This window comes from Ceratotherium simum, chromosome 16, assembly GCF_057802395.1.
Source record: "Ceratotherium simum simum isolate JZ-2026a chromosome 16, ASM5780239v1, whole genome shotgun sequence".
NCBI lineage: Eukaryota > Metazoa > Chordata > Mammalia > Perissodactyla > Rhinocerotidae > Ceratotherium > Ceratotherium simum.
Window position 1 is genome coordinate 25,275,052 of NC_141915.1, and position 19,990 is coordinate 25,295,041.

Consider the following 19,990-nt stretch of genomic DNA (forward strand, 5'->3'; position numbering starts at 1 on the left):
ATCATAATACTCCATCCCCTGCCCCCAGAGCAGCTAAAGCAACCAGATCTCTTCTTACAGAAATCTGAATCCTGAGTAAGACATATAAGGACACAAGGCAGTTGAAGCTCAGTCATTCACTAGTCAAAGAATTTGGTCCATGAGTTCTGGCTGTTCAGATCCTCATCTCCAAGGGTGGCTCAACTGTTTAGTTTTTTCCCCTCATTTCTCTTTCCAATAATACTTCAACATGAATGAGTTTCTGTTACTAGAAACCAAGGAATTCTATCTGTTATGACATACATTTGTTCACTAATTTACTCTCTGAACAAAATTTAATAGGTATGTACAATGTACAATGATCTTTTTTTTGTTGTTTTGTGAGGAAGATCAGCCCTGAGCTAACATCTGCCAATCCTCCTCTTTTTTTGCTGAGGAAGACTGGCCCTGGACTAACATCCATGCCCATCTTCCTCTACTTTATATGGGACGGCACCGCAGCATGGCTCAACAAGCGGTGCGTTGGTGCGTGCCCGGGATCCGGCCCGCAAACCCCGGGCGGCTGCAGCAGAGCACGCACACTTAACCGCTTGCGCCACCGGGCCGGCCCCTACAAAGATCTTCTTGAAGGCAGAAATGAAATCATATTTCACACTAAGCCAAGAAAACATCCTTCCTTCTTCTGTACTCCCATAGCTTTTTATCTTATCTCTTTTCTGGCATTTTTCACATTCTACTTTCTGAGGATTATTTCTGAATGCTGAAATTCTGAATTTCCCCCATTTTTAGACTAAATGAAAGCAGGGACTACATCCAGTACAAATTTGTATGCCTTAAAGTACCAAGCACAGAGGAAGAACTCAATAAACACAAACGTGATGGGCAAATGTTAGTCCTATAAAAGTTTAATTCATCTTTAGTTCTCCTGGAGTGACTTCTTTCATCTGATATTTTTAGCTTGCGGAATAATTCATCACTAAGCGTACGCAACACTCAAATAACACGGCTGTCAATGAACTGGTCTTTTTTGGGGGTAGGCTGGAGTGGGATGGTTCTCCCTCTGCTCTAGTCCCAGGAAAAGTTAGTCTTTGAAGAAAAATGAGTTTAGCAAGGGGTATTATGCGCTCAGTATAATAAAATAATGGCCAACATTTATTGAAATTTTCTCACATGCCGCATACTGTGGTACCACTCTATGTGGATTATCTCTTTGAATCCTCACAACCTTCTGAGGCATGCTGCTTTTTCAAAGAAGGAAAGGATGTTCTGAAAGAATGATACTTGCACAACGTCTTACAGGTAGGGAACAGCAGTGCTGTTTCAACAGGTTAATAGAAATTTCAAGTAAAGGATGTAGACACAGTCTGGTAAACACTCCATGTCATAAGCACAATATTGCAATGAGCAGAACCTTCTGTTTTCCTCTCATTTCTTCTCCTGAGCCATTTCTGACACTAACATCCATGAAAGAACGGGTGCTAGCTCCAAATTAACATTTGCCACATTCAAAGAAGTTAGTGGGAGGAGGAAGGAAGGTACTGTGAAGAACAGCACTCAGTGTGGTGCAGAGGACAGGTGCAGGCTTTGGAGTTTTGCAGACAAGGTTCAAATCCTCACTGCGTTCCTTATTAGCTGTATATTCTCGGCCAAGCCATTTTACCTGAGCCTCAGACAGCCTCAGCTCTGAAACGGAGCTGAAATATCTACTTTGGAAGGCCTACTTGAAAACTCAATGGGAAACATGGGTCAGGGGCAGGACACACCGTGGCAGTTACCAGCGCAGTTACGCGCCCCATTGCAGAGACAGGAATACCGAGGCTGGGCTCGTGCGGGGCCGCCCAGAGGGCGGGACGCACCAGGCTCGCCGCGGGGCGGGGCCCAAGAGGTCATGCGGAGTCCCGCACCGCCCTCCCCCACAGCCGGCGTGGCTGGCGCCTGCCGCCTGCACACCCCCCGCGTCTCTCCGGCCACCGGAACCCGCAGCGCCCCTCCCGCGCCGCACCTCGCGGTCCCCGCCTCCCCCTCGTCCCCCTAAAGGGGCTCGCACCCGCCACCGCCCGCCCTACAGTGCCTCGTGCCTCACCTCGCCGCGTCCCCCTCCTCCGCGCCGTGGAGCCGCCAGCCGCGCGCGCCCCTGGGGCTGCGTGCTCGCTCCCGAGCGGCGCAGGCGCGAGCGCGCCGCGTGCCGCGCGCCTGCCACCGCCCCCTCGGCCCCTGTCCGGGCCCTCGCCGCGTGCCCGTCGCTGTCCTCCCGCAGAGGCCTGGGAGGATGGGGCTGAGCAGCTGGCATAACCCTTGAGTCCGACCAGTTATCAGTTTTCCCGTGAGGCGCGTTGCCGGTCGCCAGACGTTTGCCGGTGCGTGGTGCCGTTTGATCCCCTCCAGAGGGCGGTGAGATGGAGCGGGCCGGTACTGTCCTGCTTTTGTGTTTTTAACATTCCCACCCCCCACCCCTGTTGCAGCAAAGGAAATTGAGGCTGAGGGACTGGGCCCAAGGACGGCGAGCAGTGGCCGCCTCTCCAGTCCAGGTCTTGCAGTGCTGCCCATGGATTAACCAGACTGACTGAATGGTTTAAGGGTAAACAGGGTACGTTTTATTCAGATGCTCCTGGAACGTCGCAATTACCTTCTTTGGAAAGAACCATCCCCTCTTTGGGCTTCAGAGGCCCAGATTGAGGCGCAATGATGAGATGATGTGGTGGGCCACTCTGATGTCAATCTTGAGGGCTAGGTATGTCCCAACATCTCTTATTACTACTACTAATTATTATAATAGCTACCATTTGTCGAGTATTTATTGCATGCCTGGCATTGTTCAAAGGAGGTTGTATACATGGTCTCATTTAATCTTCAAAAACAACCTTATGAGGTAGACACTATTATTATCCCCATTTTCCAAGTGAAGATATTTAGACTCTGGCTTTTAAATAATTTGGGATCATACTGCCAGAAAGTGTTGAGGAAGGTGATTCAAACCGTGGTTTATCTTAACCATTATGCTGTTACATCTGTTTAGAATTCTGTCTTGCATAAATTTGCCCAATGTCTTTTAGAATTCATTTACACATTCTGCCTGTGTGGCCTCTTTATTCATTTTTTAGTATATGAGTAATACAAGTTCATTCTAAAGAAAAAATCAGAAAATTCGCATGAGCAAAAATAATGTGAAAACCAGCTCCCACCATGTTAAATAAACAGTTAACATTTTGGTATACACTCTTCCAGAAATTTTCCTATGCATCATGTCAATAAATATGGAGTAGTTTTACATTTGATATATCCTGAAAATCTGTTTATTCATTCATTCAACAAATATTTAATGAGCAGACATTGTTCTAGGTGCTGGGAATTCAGCAGTAAACAAAACAAAGTCTCTGCCTCATATAATAGTGGGGGAGATTGACAATAAAGCAATACACATAATATATTACTAAATAAGAGATAATGCCCAGTAATCTGGCAGGTTTTATGGAAAAAAATAAATCAGGATAAAGGGGTAAGAGTGATGTGGGGTGCTCTTTTAGATGGAGTAGACAAGGAAGGCCCCTTAATGGCACATAAGCAGAAATCTAATCATTAAATGAGAGAGGCAGCTATGTGGATTTCTAGAGGAAAACTATTCTAGAAGAGAAACAGCAATTGCAATGGCCCTGGGATAGAGACTTGCTTGACATGTTGGAGAAGTAGCAAGGAGACCAGTGTGGCTAGAGCACAGCAAATTAGAGAAATAAGTTGGGAAACAGGCAGAAGCCAGATCATGTATCGTCTGGTAAGCCATGGGTGGACTTTGGATTTTATTGGGATGTGATAGACTACCATGGAAGGGTGGAGAGGAAAGGAGTAATCAGATTTGTTTTAAAAGGATCATTCTGGCAGCTGTGTAGAGAATAAATGGTAGAAACATTAAAATTGCCCTTTAAAGCATAAATTGTCCTTTTACACAGCAGTTCAACAGATTGTTTATTAACATTGGTGTTTCACATACATCTTTACAACCACTCTCACCTCCACAAAGAAGAAATAGGGTCAAACACTTAGGATATCTTCATGTCTTTCTCATCTAAACTGAAAATTTTCAAGCCTGACTAGGGCATATATCCAGATCTGGACGTCACGATTGTCAGCAAACTGAATATGAGTCATCAGTGTTGTACTATTGTGGAAAAAACAACCTCACATAATACTGGAATCTATTCATTAAAAATGTAGCCTTTAAGCACCTGGAAATTACCCTTCCTCTTCAACTGATGTTAGGCCCTCAGAATTCTAGGCCCCAATTTAGTCATTGTGCTTAAGAAAGATGTGGGAAATTAAAATGTGGAGTGAGAAGAAGGATAACCCAGTGCTTTTCTGGGTTTTCACCTTAACAATGTAGTAGATAGTGGCATTAATTATAAGACCAGTTAAAGGGAAAGTGAAGGACCAGCTGAAGGAAGAACAGTTTTGGAGGAGAAATTAAAAGTTCTGTTTTGGATCTGTGTTTTGCAGCCCAAGTGGAAATGGCATATGGGAGTTGAGAGCTCAGAGGAGAGGCCAGGGCTAAAATTGTATAACTGTATTAGAATTGTTTCTTTGGATGTGTGTCTTCTTTAGACAAAGCTTGAGGACAGACACTGTCTTTTCTTCTTTGTAACCTCAGTGCCCAGAAGTTCATCCTGGACGAATATTTGTGAAACGAACAAGTAAAGGCAAAGGTATGGATGAAGTCACTCAGGCAAAATGTATAAGGTAAAAAGAGAAGATATCCGATCTATGCTTTCACTGGAGGTTTTTTTTTTTTTTTTTTTTTTTTTAAAGATTTTATTTATTCAGTTTTTTCCCCCAAAGCCCCAGTAGATAGCTGTATGTCATAGGTTCACATCCTTCTAGTTGCTGTACGTGGGACTCGGCCTCACGTTGGACGGAGAAGTGGTGCCTCGGGGCGCTCCCGGGATCCGAACCCGGGCCGCCAGCATCAGAGCGCGTGCACTTAACCGCTAAGCCACGGAGCCGGCCCTCACTGGAGGTTTAAGCACCTGAACGTGACTTACAAGTCAGGTGACCATAAGTCCCAGTTTGCTCAGGACAGTTCTGTTTTACTCCTGTTGTCTCCATATAATTAGTAATATTGTCTTATTTCACTCTCAGAAGTGTCTCAGTTTGTACAATAAGTTACATGGTCGCTCTTTGTAGAAGGCCCTTCAGGGTCTAGCATCTCCCTGTTTCTTCATCATCACTGCCCTGTCTTACACTTCATTCTCCAGCCAGACGGAAGTATCTCTGTTTCCACTTATACACTCTGTTATTTCCAAGCTTCCTTTGCCACTGTACCTCCCCTTCAGCTTAGACATCACTTCCTCGGGAACATTGCTCCTGACCCTCCCAAGTCTGGGTTAAGTAGCCCTATTATATGCTTCCGGTGCACCCTGTGTTTAACCTGTCATAACAGAGATGACTGAGTGCCTTGTTGCTCCCCTCACTAACCATGTCTGTGAAGGAACCTGAAAAAACACCTTTTGTCCTCTTTAAGACAGAAATTTACATTAATAATATCCAAGATCAGTCCAGGTTGGACAAATATTTTTGAAGACTGACTTTCAGGACAGACTAATGGCACATCCTCCAAGCCCTTCCATTCTTTTTTTTTTTTTTTTTAAGATTTTATTTATTTTATTTTTTGCCCCCAAAGCCCCAGTAGATAGTTGTATGCCATAGCTGCACACCCTTCTAGTTGCTGTATGTGGGACTCGGCCTCAGGATGGACAGAGAAGTGGTGCCTCAATGCGCATCTGGGATCCGAACCCGGGCCGCCAGCATCGCAGCGCACGCACTTAACCACCAAGCCACAGGGCAGGCCCGAAGCCCTTCCATTCTTAACTAACTGAGAAGGTTGACTTTTGAACTGAAAACCCAACAAGGAAAACTGTATCCTACTGTCAGGCTCTGTAACGTGGCTGCCATTGACTGAGTCCAAAATATCCCAACAGTTCCTCTTCAACTACTAAGCTGCTGTGGTTAGAATCAGAAGTGCGGTTTCTGAGCCTCCTCCCTATTGAAATGATTCTCTGCCATTTCTAGTTACTTACCATGTCTTGAATGCTGAAAGACTTTATAAACTTTATCTCATCTAATATTTATTTTTCCTGTTAACTGAGGTGGCACTTTGTAGTTTGGTGTACAAATAGATAAAAACAGAAAGTCTGAAAGTCCAGCTATGCCTTCTAGGTTTCAGCTTCCTTCCCTTTAAATTCTGAGATATACCCAGTCAATGTAAATTAGCCAGAGATTTAGGTCCTGGAGCAGGGCCCTTTGCCATTTACAGGGGCTTTTCAAGGCAAGGAGTTTTCCTGTGACCCACTCAGTAGAGACGGCTTCACTCCCCGAAAGGCCTGAGCCTCAAGGGTTTGAGCTCTTAGCTCTCAGCTCTTTGAGTTCACACACTAAGGCACTTTCACGGAAGCCCTGGCTCCCCCACAGCCAGCTGAGGATTGGTTCGTTTCCTCAGCCTCTGCTAATGCCTCTTGCATTCAGGAGCATTGCCCTCCTCCTTCCTTCCCCGCTTACTGTACCCCACCCCATCTTTCTCCCTTTGTGGCCACCCTAGTCAAAGGAGTTAGAGAATCAATCCTTTTCCTTCCAGAAGGTTCTTAGACTGCTTATTTAATTTAATCCACCCCACCTATGACCAGTCTGCAGAGGAAGGGTTGAAGCACTTCTGCTAATCTACTTGAAGAAATGTAAGGTCTACATATAGCCATTTCTCCACACGGTGGCCTGTCTAGGGTGCTTCTATGTAAGAAGGCCCTAAAGATCTCAAAGGCGAACAGAAGGGAAAAACAATTTCTGCTAAAGGGCCCTACTGCATCCCACTTTACAGATGAGGAAAAACGAGGCTCAGAGAGGTAAAACCACTTGCCCCAAGTCATTCAGTTACTAAGTAGCACAGCCATAATTAAACCAAGATCTGTCCAAATGTAACTAGTAAACTGGCACTGACTATTTAAAACTGAAGAGTTATCAGGTGTCAGGATTTTCATAATGCCATGGCCATTAAACAGAGTTTTCATGACTCCAGGCCTCTGCTACCCATCTCTTCTGCCCCTTCCTCACCTCACTGACTTCTTTTTGATCTATACAAAATGCAAGATATCTATCTAATGAGTCACCAGTCTTTGGGTAGAATCCAAAAAATTAGGTGAACTAGGAATGTTATTGTTGCTGAGTGACTTGTGTTTGTCAGAAAAATTTTAAATGCCTGCTAGGCAGCCCAGCTGCATACTTGTCAGCCTGATATACAGGGCCTCCACCTTTTGAGTCTCAAAACAGGCTCCTAAAATACATTGCATCATTTGATGACAGGCAGTCTGTGCTCTTTTGCAACCAACAAGTGCCTAATAAATGTTTGAAATATGATTTTTAAGGAAGCTGGCACAGTTTAATGTAATTGAAAAAGCATGGACTTTGACGTTTTCTTGAATTTGAATTCTGTCTCCACTCTTTACTACCTTCAAGAATTTAGGCAAGTTATCACTTTTCTGTGCCTCTTTTCTCTTCATATGTAAAATTAAAATAATAATATCTAATTCATAAGAGTTTTGTAAGGATGTGATGATATATGTATAGTACCTAGTTCATAGTTGGAGTCAAATAAATTATAGTTTTAATTTTAATTTTAATTCTAGAAGTCCTCTAGAGGGTGACCTTGGTGCTTGTTTAGAAGTTGTTCTAGGCTAGGCTGGCTAGTGCTCAGCATAAGAATTTTTTCATTATTTGAATCAAGAACTATCTCCTGGAAACCTGTAGGTTTCCAGAACACCGGGCAATTAAACAGAATTTTTTTTTGCTGCCTGCTTCTTTAGTACCTTCCTCACTATACAAAACTAAGGAGAATAAACATTATCTCACAGGTCACAGGGCAAATGCGTGGTTGCAATCAAGCATGGACAATCCAGCCTTACGCCAAATGCAGAACAAACTTAGAGCTCTGTCCATTTAATTAACGTAAATAGTGAGCAGACTTATGCATTATGAACGTTTAACTATAAGCCTGTTCCTTAGAGTACAGAGTGAGTACTTTACTATTGTAATCAAATAAAATTTACAACAAGGTTAATCTGATGCATATTTAATGAGATATGTAATTGTTATTGTGATGCATGATAATTAGGCCTTAAATGTTAAGCTGTTTACATAAATGACTGTAATTGGTTCTTTTTACACAGCCAAACACATTTTTTAGTATTTGCTCGCTTTATTAATTTTCTAGAATCTGTAATCATGCCAAGGACAAGAGTTTTCTCTGAAACCCTTTACTGTTTAATCATGCGCTCACACACACAAACACACTCTTTGAAATGACACAGCAGGGTTCTCCTCCCAGCTTGATACTAAAAATAGCTACTGCTCACTGCTCTCTGTATATATTTTCTCTTAAAAACCCTTTAAGGAAAGTATTGTAACTCCCATTTTATTGATGCAGAAACTGATGCTCAGAGAGTGTAAGCAGGCAGCATAGCAGAGATTCAAACTTCTATCCCCAACCTCTAACCACTACTTATACAACCTCAGAATGGATCCCAGCTGAGATATGTAAAGTTTTTAGGAAATAGAATGGCTTCTGAGAAATACAGAATACATATACTATATCCAAAGGGAGAATGAGTCAACCTGAAAGAGGGAGGGGTTAGTTAGTAATGAAAGTATTGGTGCTTGTTGGAGCTGACTTTCTTAGTGCCCATTCAACGAAGAGTCTTGGCCAATGAATTTCAAGCAAAATCATTTCATTATAGGCTATTATATTGTAGAGATACCATATCAGCCTACTGCCATCGAATATTTGAATTTTAGAACTAACTCTACACATTCTGATTCCTTAAGAAAGAATCATTATAGGGGTTAAACTAGTGTTTCTCAACCTTTGTATCATTATCACCAGCCCCAAAGAGCTTTTTTAGACATTTTTTTCCTAACTTCTCCCAATGAAGTTTTAATACCGCAGATATGCTATATATCTGTTTACGTACTATGTGTATATCTGTACTTTATTCATAAAAGAGTGAGATTGTTTTTGCCCCTCAAGAGTAAGATTGTTTGGGCCGGCCCTGTTGCTTAGCGGTTAAGTGCGCGCGCTCAGCTACTGGCAGCCCGGGTTCGGATCCTGGGCGCGCACCAACGCGCCGCTTCTCTGGCCATGCTGAGGCTGCGTCCCATATACAGCAATTAGAAGGATGTGCAGCTATAACATACAACTATCTACTGGGACTTTGGGGAAAAAAAGGAGGATTGGTGATAGATGTTAGCTCAGAGCCGGTCTTCCTCAGCAAAAAGAGGAGGATTAGCATGGATGTTAGCTCAGGGCTGATCTTCCTCACAAAAAAAAAAAAAAAAGAATAAGATTGTTTTCCTCCTGTATTGAGAGTACACAGGTTAAACAGTAATGCATGAATAACGCAGCTTCCCATATAGACCCAACTTAGGTTCAGGATATGCTGGTTATACAGAGGATAGTACTTCTGTACATATAACAGTTACATTTCTCATTGTAAATAAGTTGATAATTTTACATATGGCTTGGTTAGTGTGAATCTGCTTCTAAATAATGGGACCATTCTCTATGTGTGGAAAATTTGGATTTTTAAGCCTGTAAAACAGCCTGAGATGTCTTCTGACAGACAGCCTGCTGGCCTTCTACAAGTCAACCTACAGAGCATACCTTTTTATTTGAAACTTCTAGAGCATTCTTATGTGTCATTCCTTCATTCCATAAATATTTATTGAGCTCTATTATAGGCCAGGGACTGTGCCAGGTACTAGGGATTCAAAGACTAATAAAATAGTCTCTGCCCTCAAAAATGAAACTCAGTGTCCAGTTGGGGAGACAGATCTTCAGGCAAATAATTACAATACAAGATAGTATATGCTGTAACAGAGATGTGCTGGGTACACTGAGGGTTCCAAGAAGAGATTAGTCAATTCTAGGGAGAATTACAGGATAGGTCTCTGGGGAAGTGATGAGTTAAGTCTTGGAGAAGAGTGGGAAGGAAATTTCAAGCAGAAAGAACATATTATTCAAAGGCCAGAAACATGAAATAACATGGCCAGTTTGGTCAATCTGACTGGAGTACAGAGAGCAAGAAAGAGGAGGGCCACTTACATGAAGTTGCATGGGTAGACAGAGGTCAGACCATGGCAGGCTTTGCACTTTACTCCAGAGGCCATGGAGAGCCAGTGAAGCATTTTGAATTGAGGAGTGGTATTATGTCTAACCTGGGTTTTAGACCTATCTCTCTGGCAGTGATGTGGACTGAAAAGTGGCAAAATGAAAGGTCAGCAGTCTAAGTAAGAGATGATGAGGGGCTGGCCCCGCAGCGTAGTGGTTAAGTTCAGCCCGCTCCACTTCAGTGGCATAGATTTGCAAGTTCACATCCCAGGCATGGACCTACACCATTCATCAGCTACACTGTGGTGGTGACCCATATTATAAAGTAGGGGAAGTTTGACACAGATGTTAGCTCAGGGCTAATCTTCCTCAGTGAAGGAAAAAAAAACAGAGATGATGAGGGCTCGAACTAACACCGTTGGAATGGGGATGAGGAAGAAGAAATGGATTTAAGGTGTTTAAGAAGTAATTAAATAGGGGGAGAAAAGTAAGGTGGTAGAATTTAAGGTGATTCTCAAATGTCCAGCTTGTTTGGCTGGGTGGATAATGGTGCTACTCACCCAGACAGGGATCATAGGGCAAAGAGCAGACATGAAGAGGAAAAGGGCAGCTTTTGTTCTGGATGTGTTGGGTTTGAGGTGTCTGGAGGATGTACAGGTGATGTTCACTAGGCAGATTCAAAAGCTAAAGGAGAGGTCTAGGTCAGAGATACAGATTAGGGAGTCAGCACAAATTGATGGAAATTTTGAAGCCACTGGAGAGGATGAGATTGCCTGAGCTCATTGCATGGAAAACAAGAAAAGAAGGGTGAAGAATAGAAACTTGGCTGACAATAACAGGTAACGCAGAGGAAGAATCCAGAAAGGAAGAAGTCAATTTAAGAGAGAGAAGTGGCAGTAAAGATGGAGAGGGTGGGAGGTAGTCAGCAGAGCATTATTAAGACCTGATGGGGGGCTGGCCCCGTGGCTTAGCGGTTAAGTGCTCGCTCTCCACTACTGGCGGCCTGGGTTCGGATCCTGGTCGAGAACCAATGCACTGCTTGTCTGGCCATGCTGAGGCGGCGTCCCACATACAGCAAGTAGAATGATGTGCAACTATGGCATACAACTATCTACTGGGGCTCTGGGGAGAAAAAGGGGAAAAAAAAAAAGCGGGGGGGGGATTGGTAATAGATGTTAGCTCAGGGCCAGTCTTCCTCAGCAAAAAGAGGAGGATTGGCTTGGATGTTAGCTCAGGGCTGATCTTCCTCACACACACACACAAAAAAGACCTGATAAGCCCTAAATAACTGAAAATATTATGGTGCTTCCTATGTAATTTAAAGTAAAAATATTGTAAGCGGGCCGGCCCCGTGGCTTGGTGGTTAAGTGCGCGCGCTCCGATGCTGGTGGCCCGGGTTCGGATCCCGGGCGCGCACCGAGGCACCACTTCTCCGTCCATCCTGAGGCCGAGTCCCACATACAGCAACTAGAAGGATGTGCAGCTATGACATACAACTATCTACTGGGGCTTTGGGGGAAAAAAAAAAAAAAATATTGTAAGCTATAAAATACATGTAAGGGAAGTCCGACAAAGTTCTGATTTTTCCCTGTGGTGACCTCTAATTATATCCTCTTCATTGTCATTATTTTGGTGCTCCTGATTTGCTAGTGCCCTAAGAACCTGTGTATTCACCTACTCAGTAATCTAGCAGTATGGCACTGAGAGTACATCAAGGAAAATGGATTAGTCAACAGTGCCAAATACTACAGAGAAGTCAACAAAAAAGGTTAAAAAGTGCTCACTGGAAAAAAGAAAAAGTACCAATTACACCAGCATGTGGATAGACAGATGTACTAGTGGAACAGAATAGATAGTCCAGAAGTAACCCAAAATACATATAGGAATTTAGTATATGATATAGGTGGGCTACTCAATAAGTGGTGTGGACTATTGCAAAACCATCTGGGGAAAAAATAAATATCAATCTGTACCTCACACCAGGATAAACTCCAAATGGATTAAATATTTAAATAAAAATATGAAAATTGAAAACTATAAAAGTACTGAAAGAAAATATGAGAAAATTGCTTTATAATCTTGGCACGGGGAAGGAAAATCTGTCTAACTGTGACTCAAAATACAGAAGGCATAAAAGCAGAAGTTAATCATTTGACCACGCAAAACTCAAAATTTCTACAGAGCAAAATAACACCTTAAGCAATGTCAAAACATAAATGGAAAAAATGTTTGCAACTCATATCAGAAAGGACTAATCTTCCTAATATAAAGTAAGAGATAAGAAAGAGATCAACCACTCTAAGAGAAATATCAATGAAAGATATAAATTGACAGGGCTGGTGTATCATGGTTAAGAGCATAGAGATTTTGAGGTCAGCTTCCTGTATTGGAATCCTAGCTCTGTCACTTACTAGCTCTGTGACAAGCTCTTGGGCAAGTTTCTGATCCTCAGTTTTCTCTTCTATAAAATGCAGGTAATAATTGTAGCTACTTCAGAGGGTTAAGTGAGGCTGATGGCCAGGCTGGTAGAAGAAGGAAGGACACAGAGAAGATGGGTTCTAAATTTCTGGTATCTGGGAACCTTGAAGTAAAGAGATTCAGGGAAGAGAACCAACTCAACCCCCATCTCTCTCTTATTTGGTTAAGGGCAGTTATTTACTAAGTCCCTGCAAGTGTCAGGCACAGCCCTAGGCCTAGGGATACAGCATAAGTAAAACAGACATGGTCCCTGCCCTCAATGTAGCTTACCTCTATAAGAGAGATGGGCATCAATCCAATGCCACAGAAATGCATAACTACAAGCAGATGAACACCACGAAGGAAGTGTGCACTGTAAAAGGGTATAGCAAGGAACCTGGTGGAGTTTGGGAGTAAGGGAGGGCTCTATTAAGAAGGTGGCTATTGAACCAATAGTTGAAAGATGAGAAGGAGTTAAATAGGCAAATAGTAGTGAAGGAAGGGGAAGGTGATATGAGGGAGTGGAAAGAGTGTTCAAGGCAGATCAGCATAGGCCCTGAGGCGAGAAAGAAGGAAGCTAGTCTGCTGTGGCTGAAGCTAGGGGAATGAGCGGAGTAGGGGAAGATGAACCTGGAGAGGGAGGCAGGCTGGGCTATTTAGGGCCTTGGCAGTCTTGTTAAGGATTTGGGGCTTTGTCCTGATGGCAGTGGGAAGTCACTGAATGGTTTTTATAGCAGAAGAGTAACAAGATCAAATTTACATTTTGGAAAGCTCACTCTGGCTGCAGTGTGGAGATTAAAGAGAGGCAAGAGAGTGGCTATAGGGGGGTAGATTCAGAGACTATTGTGGTAGTTCAGGCCAGTGATATGCTCCCTAACCTACTTGTTTTCCTAACGTTACTTTAGCAAAAGAGAAAGCTTTTATTCTTACATAGTAGATGTACATCAAATGTTAGCTATTATTATTATCTACAGTTAGAGATAAAAAGCTTAAAATTAATCCAACAGGAAGAATGAGAACATTGAAGTGAAAGAACTTCATTGAAAGTATAGATATGGGAATCGGATTATTTCCTCTCTAGATAGGAGGGAGGGAGCTAGAAGGGTAAACAGTGATATGCAGCAGAGAGAAGAGGAGGCCAGAAAGCCTTCCCTAATGTGATGTTGCTCTGGCACACATACTGTCTGTTCTGCCAAAGTTCCTCTTCCTTGTGCTTAGAGAAATATAAATGTTGGGCAAAGATACTTTATGGCTTACCCTGGAGAGCTCAGTGCTTTTTAGTGGAAAATAGACCCAGGAGTTTAGATATTGCTCATGTTGCAATTCTTTTCAACACCATGGAGTCGTTACAAATGCGTAGGAAAACAGTATCTAAATAAATAATTCTGAAATTGAACCTGTGCATTACCTAGCTGCTTTAATTTCAGAATAAGACAATGACAGATACTAGTAGTTTTTTGAGAGTTGCTTTTTTCTCTTCCTGCCGTAAAGAATTGAATAGGGTTGGAACCTGCTGATGACCCAACTCCCTTGTTTTGTCATGTACGCGTCGGCAAAGCACAGTCCTTCAAGAAGGGAGTCCTTGAAATCCTTCTAAGAAGTGTGGTCAGTTTTGTGGGACTTTTAGACATAAGTGTGAATAGCTTTTTAAATGTGGTCGTAGAAGGCAAAATGAAAACAGATTCTTGGAGCCAAATGGGACTCCCAGAGCTTCAGAGCCTGACAGTTTTTTATTTATGTGTAAATCTGCATGTTGAGGAATTTTATATTAGAAATACACATTTGATTGTACCATGTTTCACAAAGGATTAGTGTTCAGGAATATAGCCAGGAATACGAGACTTATACAACTCAGTAAAAAAGACTAACAACCCAATAGGAAAAAAGAGGTTATATGCAAGCAAGAAAAAGTCTGAAAGCAAATATATGGGAAGATGCTCAGCCTCACTGCTAAGCAAGAAAATGCACATAAGAACAATGACATACTGCTTCATAGCCATCAGATTGGCAGAAATTTTGTTTATTTATTTATTTTTGGTGAGGAAGATTAGCCCTGAGCTAACACATCTTGCCAGTCCTCCTCTTTTTTGCTGAGGAAGATTGGCCCTGGGCTAAAATCCATGTCCATCTTCCTCTGCTTTATGTGGGATGCCTGCCACAGCATGGCTTGATGAGCGGTGCATTGGGTCCGCACCCGGGATCCAAACCTGCAAACCCCGGGCCACCAGAAGTGGAGTGTGAGAATTTAACCACTACACCACCGGCCCGGCCCCTTGGCAGAAATTTTTTTTTTTTGAACATGAACTTTTTTTTTCTTTTTGTGAGGAAGATCAGCCCTGTGCTAACATCTGCCAATCCTCCACTTTTTTTGCTGAGGAAGACAGGCCCTGGGCTAACATCCGTGCCCATTTTCCTCCACTTTATATGGGACGCCGCCACAGCATGGTCTGCCAGGCGGTGCGTCATTGTGCCCCTGGGATCCTAACTGGCGAACCCCGGGCTGCCACAGCGGAACGTGCGCGCACTTAACCGCTTGCGCCACCGGGCTGACCCCTGGCAGAAATTTTAAAGTCTGAGATTTCCAAGTTAGGGAGGATGTGGAATAATAGGGACTCTAATGATGATGGGAATGTATTTGGTACAACCACTTTGGAGAGCCATATGCAGGCTAGCAAAGTTGAAGATGTATGTATCCTATGACTCATGAATTCTACTCTTTGGCATATGTCCGAACATAGACATGTCCAAGAATACTCATTGTAGAAGAAATAAACTGCTATCTGATATTATCATATGGGTAATTTATGAGTCTTCAAATTCAGCGTCTCTTCTGTTGAATATTTGATTCTTCTGCAGGATAGTAAGGACTTTACCCTATAGCCTACATTGCTTATTCCTCTTTTCTAGTACATTAGGGAGCAGTAGTGCCCTGAATAAACCTTTGGAGAGTCTTCTGGGCATCATCTTATTCTGTGGACACCATGACACCATACCTCTAACCATATCCTTCTCCATCCTGTTTTAAGTTTTAGAAAATAGAACTTAAAAGAGGACAAAATTTGGCTGTTATGAATGTGGTTTTTTTTGCCCTTTGGGACAGCAGTGCGGGCTTCACATTTGTTCTCATCAGCTTATTTTACATTTAATTATTTATGCCCACTGCGTTTTTCAGAGGATGAAGTTAGCAACTTCAGCCACTGGGTGTCAAAAATTCACAAAACTCTGGTGAAAGTTCCTAAATTACAGCCCAAGGTGCACCTGTTGGTATACTGCACCACGTGAAGGAGGGTTAGGTAGAAGAAAAGACTTTGGGGGCCTGAAATTTAAGTATAGACATGGATCGAGGTTCCCTAGGAGTTCAGATTAAGGGAACTTTTTAGTATCGGATAACTGGCAAGTCAGGTCACATAATGAGGGAAAGAAAAAGAAGAAAAGGAAAAAGAAAAGTGTTGGAATAAGGAGGAGGAAGACAAAAATGAAGAGATAAAGAAATATGAGAGAAAATAATATAAGTCCAGAGGGATGAATTCAAGTTTTACCTGCAGTTACAGGATGGTCCTTCATTGGTTTGTATCCACCTGGTAACCAATAGCAGCTTTAATATAAAAATACAGTTTACCTCATTTTCTTCTAGAAAGTCAGTTATGATACCCCCAGCTGTCCATTTAGTGGTAACATTATCAACAAGTTTTTTTGATGTCTACTATGAACATGATGCTTTGTTGGATACAAAGTAATACAAAGATATACACAGACACTCCAGCCTTCAAGCATAAGAACTAGGAAGCAGATATAAAAAGATGAGTAGCAACTCAAGGCAGCATGAGGGCCACGTGTGAACTCGGGAATTGGAATCCTTTCTGAGAGTAGGGGGGAAGAGTGGAGGCAGGAGTGGAGGATCAGAATGTGAGGGAGGAGGGGCCCTAGGGTTGTTAACCTGTCCAGGACAAAAACAAGAAGGGTTTCTAGCCCCTAGTCATAGTATATGTAGCAACTCATCCATGGAAAATGGCTAGTTCTGTACATAAAGATAGGAAAAGTGCTCTAGGTCAGAATCTGCTGGACAGTGCTTAAAAAGGCTCCAAACCCGGAAGGGGTAGGGGAGGAAGTGATGGGGAGAACAATTAGGACTAGAACCACCCTTAAGTCCCTGTCTGATTAGTAACCCAGAAAACAAGGATGCTAATGGTCTGCTCAGGCCTTTTGGAGGTCCAGAGAGTCCTAGGTCACTTTGACTTTTGAGATCACAAGTACATCTAAAATAGGAGGAAACAGCAAAAAAGAGATATAAAATTGTTGTATATTTTAAGTGTTTATATTGAACAAAGTCATGCTTTTAACATACTCAAAATTACGACTATTTATTTAATATCATTCAGCAATACCTTCAAAAGTTTAAAATGTGCCTTCTCTGCCCTCAGCAACTACACCTTAATCTTTGGGCCTATCAAAAAGTATTGGGGTGGGCCGGCCCCATGGCTTAGCCGTTAAGTGCACGCGCTCCGCTGCTGGTGGCCCGGGTTCGGATCCCGGGCGTGCACCAATGCACCGCTTCTCCAGCCATGCTGAGGCCGCGTCCCACATACAGCAACTAGAAGGATGTGCAACTATGACATACAACTATCTACTGGGGCTTTGGGGGAAAAATAAATAAATAAAAATTATATAAAAAAAAAAAAGTATTGGGGTGACTTAGACCCTTAAAAAAGGTGGAATGATTTTCAGTCCTCTCTACTCTAAGACTTGAAGAAAAACACAATACTTGTGCTAACTGGACGTATGGTAGTAATATAAGCCAAAAACAAAGGGAGGACAGGTGTAAAATGGTTTGAAGAGTATGATGTTATTTGTGTAAGTTATATGTCTTTTTTTTTTTTTTTTTTTTTTTTGCTGAGGAAGATTCACCCTGAGCTAACATCTGTTGCCAGTCTTCCTCTTTTTGCTTGAGGAAGATTGTCTCTGAGCTAACATCTGTGCCAATCTTCCACTATTTTGTATGTGGGTCGCCACCACAGCATGGCTGCTGACAAGTGGTGTAGGTCCGCACCTGGGAACTGAACCTGGGCCACTGAGGCAGAGTGCACAACTCAACCACTAGGCCGCGGGGCCGGCCCCAACATGTATGTCTTTTTACGTATATGTGTGTATACTTATAATGTCTGTAAAGAGAGATATCAAAGTGTTAACAGTGGTTATCTCTGTAAGGAAGGAGTAGGTAAAAGTTTTTTCTTTTATCCTTTATACTTTCTGGTATTTTCTAAAAATTGTCATAATGTGAGTGTACCTTAATAATTGAAAAACAAAGTGTAGTAACTTAATGAGAAATAATTTGCAATAAAAACCTTGCTGTCTGATCACTTCCCAGAGGAATAATTGGTGCTCCATAGAAACAGTGTTTTATCATGTTGAGTCTATAACTTAGTCTGTCGTGGTGACAGGGAGAATTGTGCCCTGCTGTGGAGTGATCTGCAGACTAAAGTTCATATCCCAAAGTCCACAGAGGAGTTCTCCCTTCCCTTCTGTTGTCTCTCCCATCTCTTAGTTTTCAGAGATCCACACTGGCACGAGGATATGGGATTCAAAATGGTTAACTGATTAGGCAGTCAGAAAATCCTCAGAGGGACCTTGCTTTGTCAGAGGAAATAGGTTGTCCCCAATGCAAAATAAACAATTTTGATTCTATCAGTGAATTTCTCTAAAGTAAGTCGGTATAAATGTGACCCAAATTATACTCTTGCAGAAGATTAATGAGTGTAGACTTTGCCACAGATTTCATCTTCTGGGAAATCTCATGTTTCTGGTTTAAAGGACATTCTATGGTGGATGAGGCTGGGAAGGGTGGGGGTAAATGTAGCCATCAGTCCTAGACCAAGAGCTTCTAAGTATAAAATGCTTTTAATCATCCTCCCTAGTGGTCTTGGGAAGGAGCAAGCTTTTTTTTTTCCCCCATTTCATGGTCAGTCTGAGCTACAGATGGCAGGGTAAACTGGAGGTGATGTTGTGAATAGTGGCAGGGTGCAAATAATATAGTCACTTATCCAAATGGCAGCCCCAGTGCTCTGTCCTCTCTACCTACTCTATTTCCAAAGCTCTGTGGAGCTTTAGGGCACCTTGAGGATTCCAGGGATTCCTTGAAAACTGTTATCATGCATGCTTTATATCTGTTCCATCTCTTCCAGGCTCAGCTTGAACTTTTTTTTTTTGAGGTAACATTGGTTTATAACCTTATGTAAATTTCAGGTATACATTTTTATATTTCTATTTCTGTGTAAATTACATCAGAATCTGCTGGACAGAGTCTGTTCACCACCCAAAGACTAATTACCATCCATCACCATACACATGTGCCCAGTCACCCCTTTTGCCCTGCCACCTCCCCCCCTTCCCCTCTGGTAACCACTAATCTAATCTCTGTATCTATATGTTTGTTTGTTGTTGTTGTTATCTTCTATTTATGAGTGAGATCATATGGTATTTGACTTTCTCCCTCTGACTTGTTTCGCTTAGCATAATACCCTCAAGGTCCATCCATGTCTTCGCAAATGGCAAGATTTCATTTTTTTTATGACTGAGTAGTATTCCATTGTGTATATATACCACATCATCTTTATCCATTTGTCTCTTGATGGGCACTTAGGTTGTTTCCAAGTGTTGGCTGTTGTGAATAGTGCTGCAATGAACGTAGGGGTGTGTTTATCTTTACACATTCGTGTTTTCATGTTCTTTGGATAAATACCCAACAGTGGAATAGCTGGATCATATGGTAGTTCTATTCCTGATTTTTTGAGGAATTTCCATACTGTTTTCCATAGTGGCTGCACCACTTTGCATTCCCACCAGCAGTGTATGGGAGTTCCCTTTTCTCCACATCCTCTCCAACGCTTGTTATTTCCTGTCTTGTTAATTGTAGCCATTCTGATGGGGGCGTGAGGTGATTGTAGTTTTGATTTGCATTTCCCTAATGATTAGTAGTGTTGAACATCTTTTCATGTGCCTGTTGGCCATCTGTATATCTTCTTTAGAAAAATGTCTGTTCAAATCTTTTGTGTATTTTTTAATTGAGTTGTTTGTTTTTTTGTTGTTGAGATGTATGAGTTCTTTATATATTTTGGATATTAACACCTTATCAGATATATGGTTTGCAAATATCTTCTCCCAATTGTTAGGTTGTCTTTTTGTTTTGTTGATGGTTTCCTTTGCTGTGCAGAAGCTTTTTTAGTTTGATGTAGTCGCATTTGTTGATTTTTTCTTTTGTTTTTGCCTGATCAGACACTGTATTTGAAAATATGTTGCTAAAACCAATGTCGAAGAGCATACTATCTATGTTTTCTTCTAGAAGGTTTATGGTTTCAGGTTTTACATTCAAGTCTTTAATCCATTTTGAGTTAATTTTTGTGTATGGTGTAAGATGATGGT

General features: G+C 42.2%; 2 protein-coding genes across 6 annotated transcripts in view; one reads left to right on the forward strand and one right to left on the reverse strand.

The window, feature by feature from the left end:
- The window catches only part of TADA2A (transcriptional adaptor 2A), a 46,986-nt gene extending 44,792 nt beyond the window's left edge, over positions 1-2,194 (reverse strand). For both annotated transcript variants that reach the window (XM_087440855.1, XM_004434833.3), the window contains exon 1: positions 2,063-2,194. The gene's annotated coding sequence lies outside the window, so the exon portion shown is untranslated. The remainder of the gene's footprint in view (positions 1-2,062) is intronic.
- A 41-nt stretch (positions 2,195-2,235) lies between these two features.
- The window catches only part of ACACA (acetyl-CoA carboxylase alpha), a 281,626-nt gene continuing 263,871 nt past the window's right edge, over positions 2,236-19,990 (forward strand). For 2 of the 4 annotated variants that reach the window (XM_087440846.1, XM_087440849.1), the window contains exons 1-2: positions 2,240-2,710; positions 4,619-4,673. Coding sequence is in view for 1 of the 4 variants with exons in the window: in XM_087440845.1 (XP_087296971.1) it covers positions 4,676-4,707 (32 nt within the window). In the remaining 3 variants the exon portion in view is untranslated. Of the gene's footprint in view, positions 2,711-4,618; positions 4,708-19,990 lie in introns of all 4 variants that reach the window. The other 2 variants (XM_087440845.1, XM_087440847.1) reach the window with 2 other exon arrangements.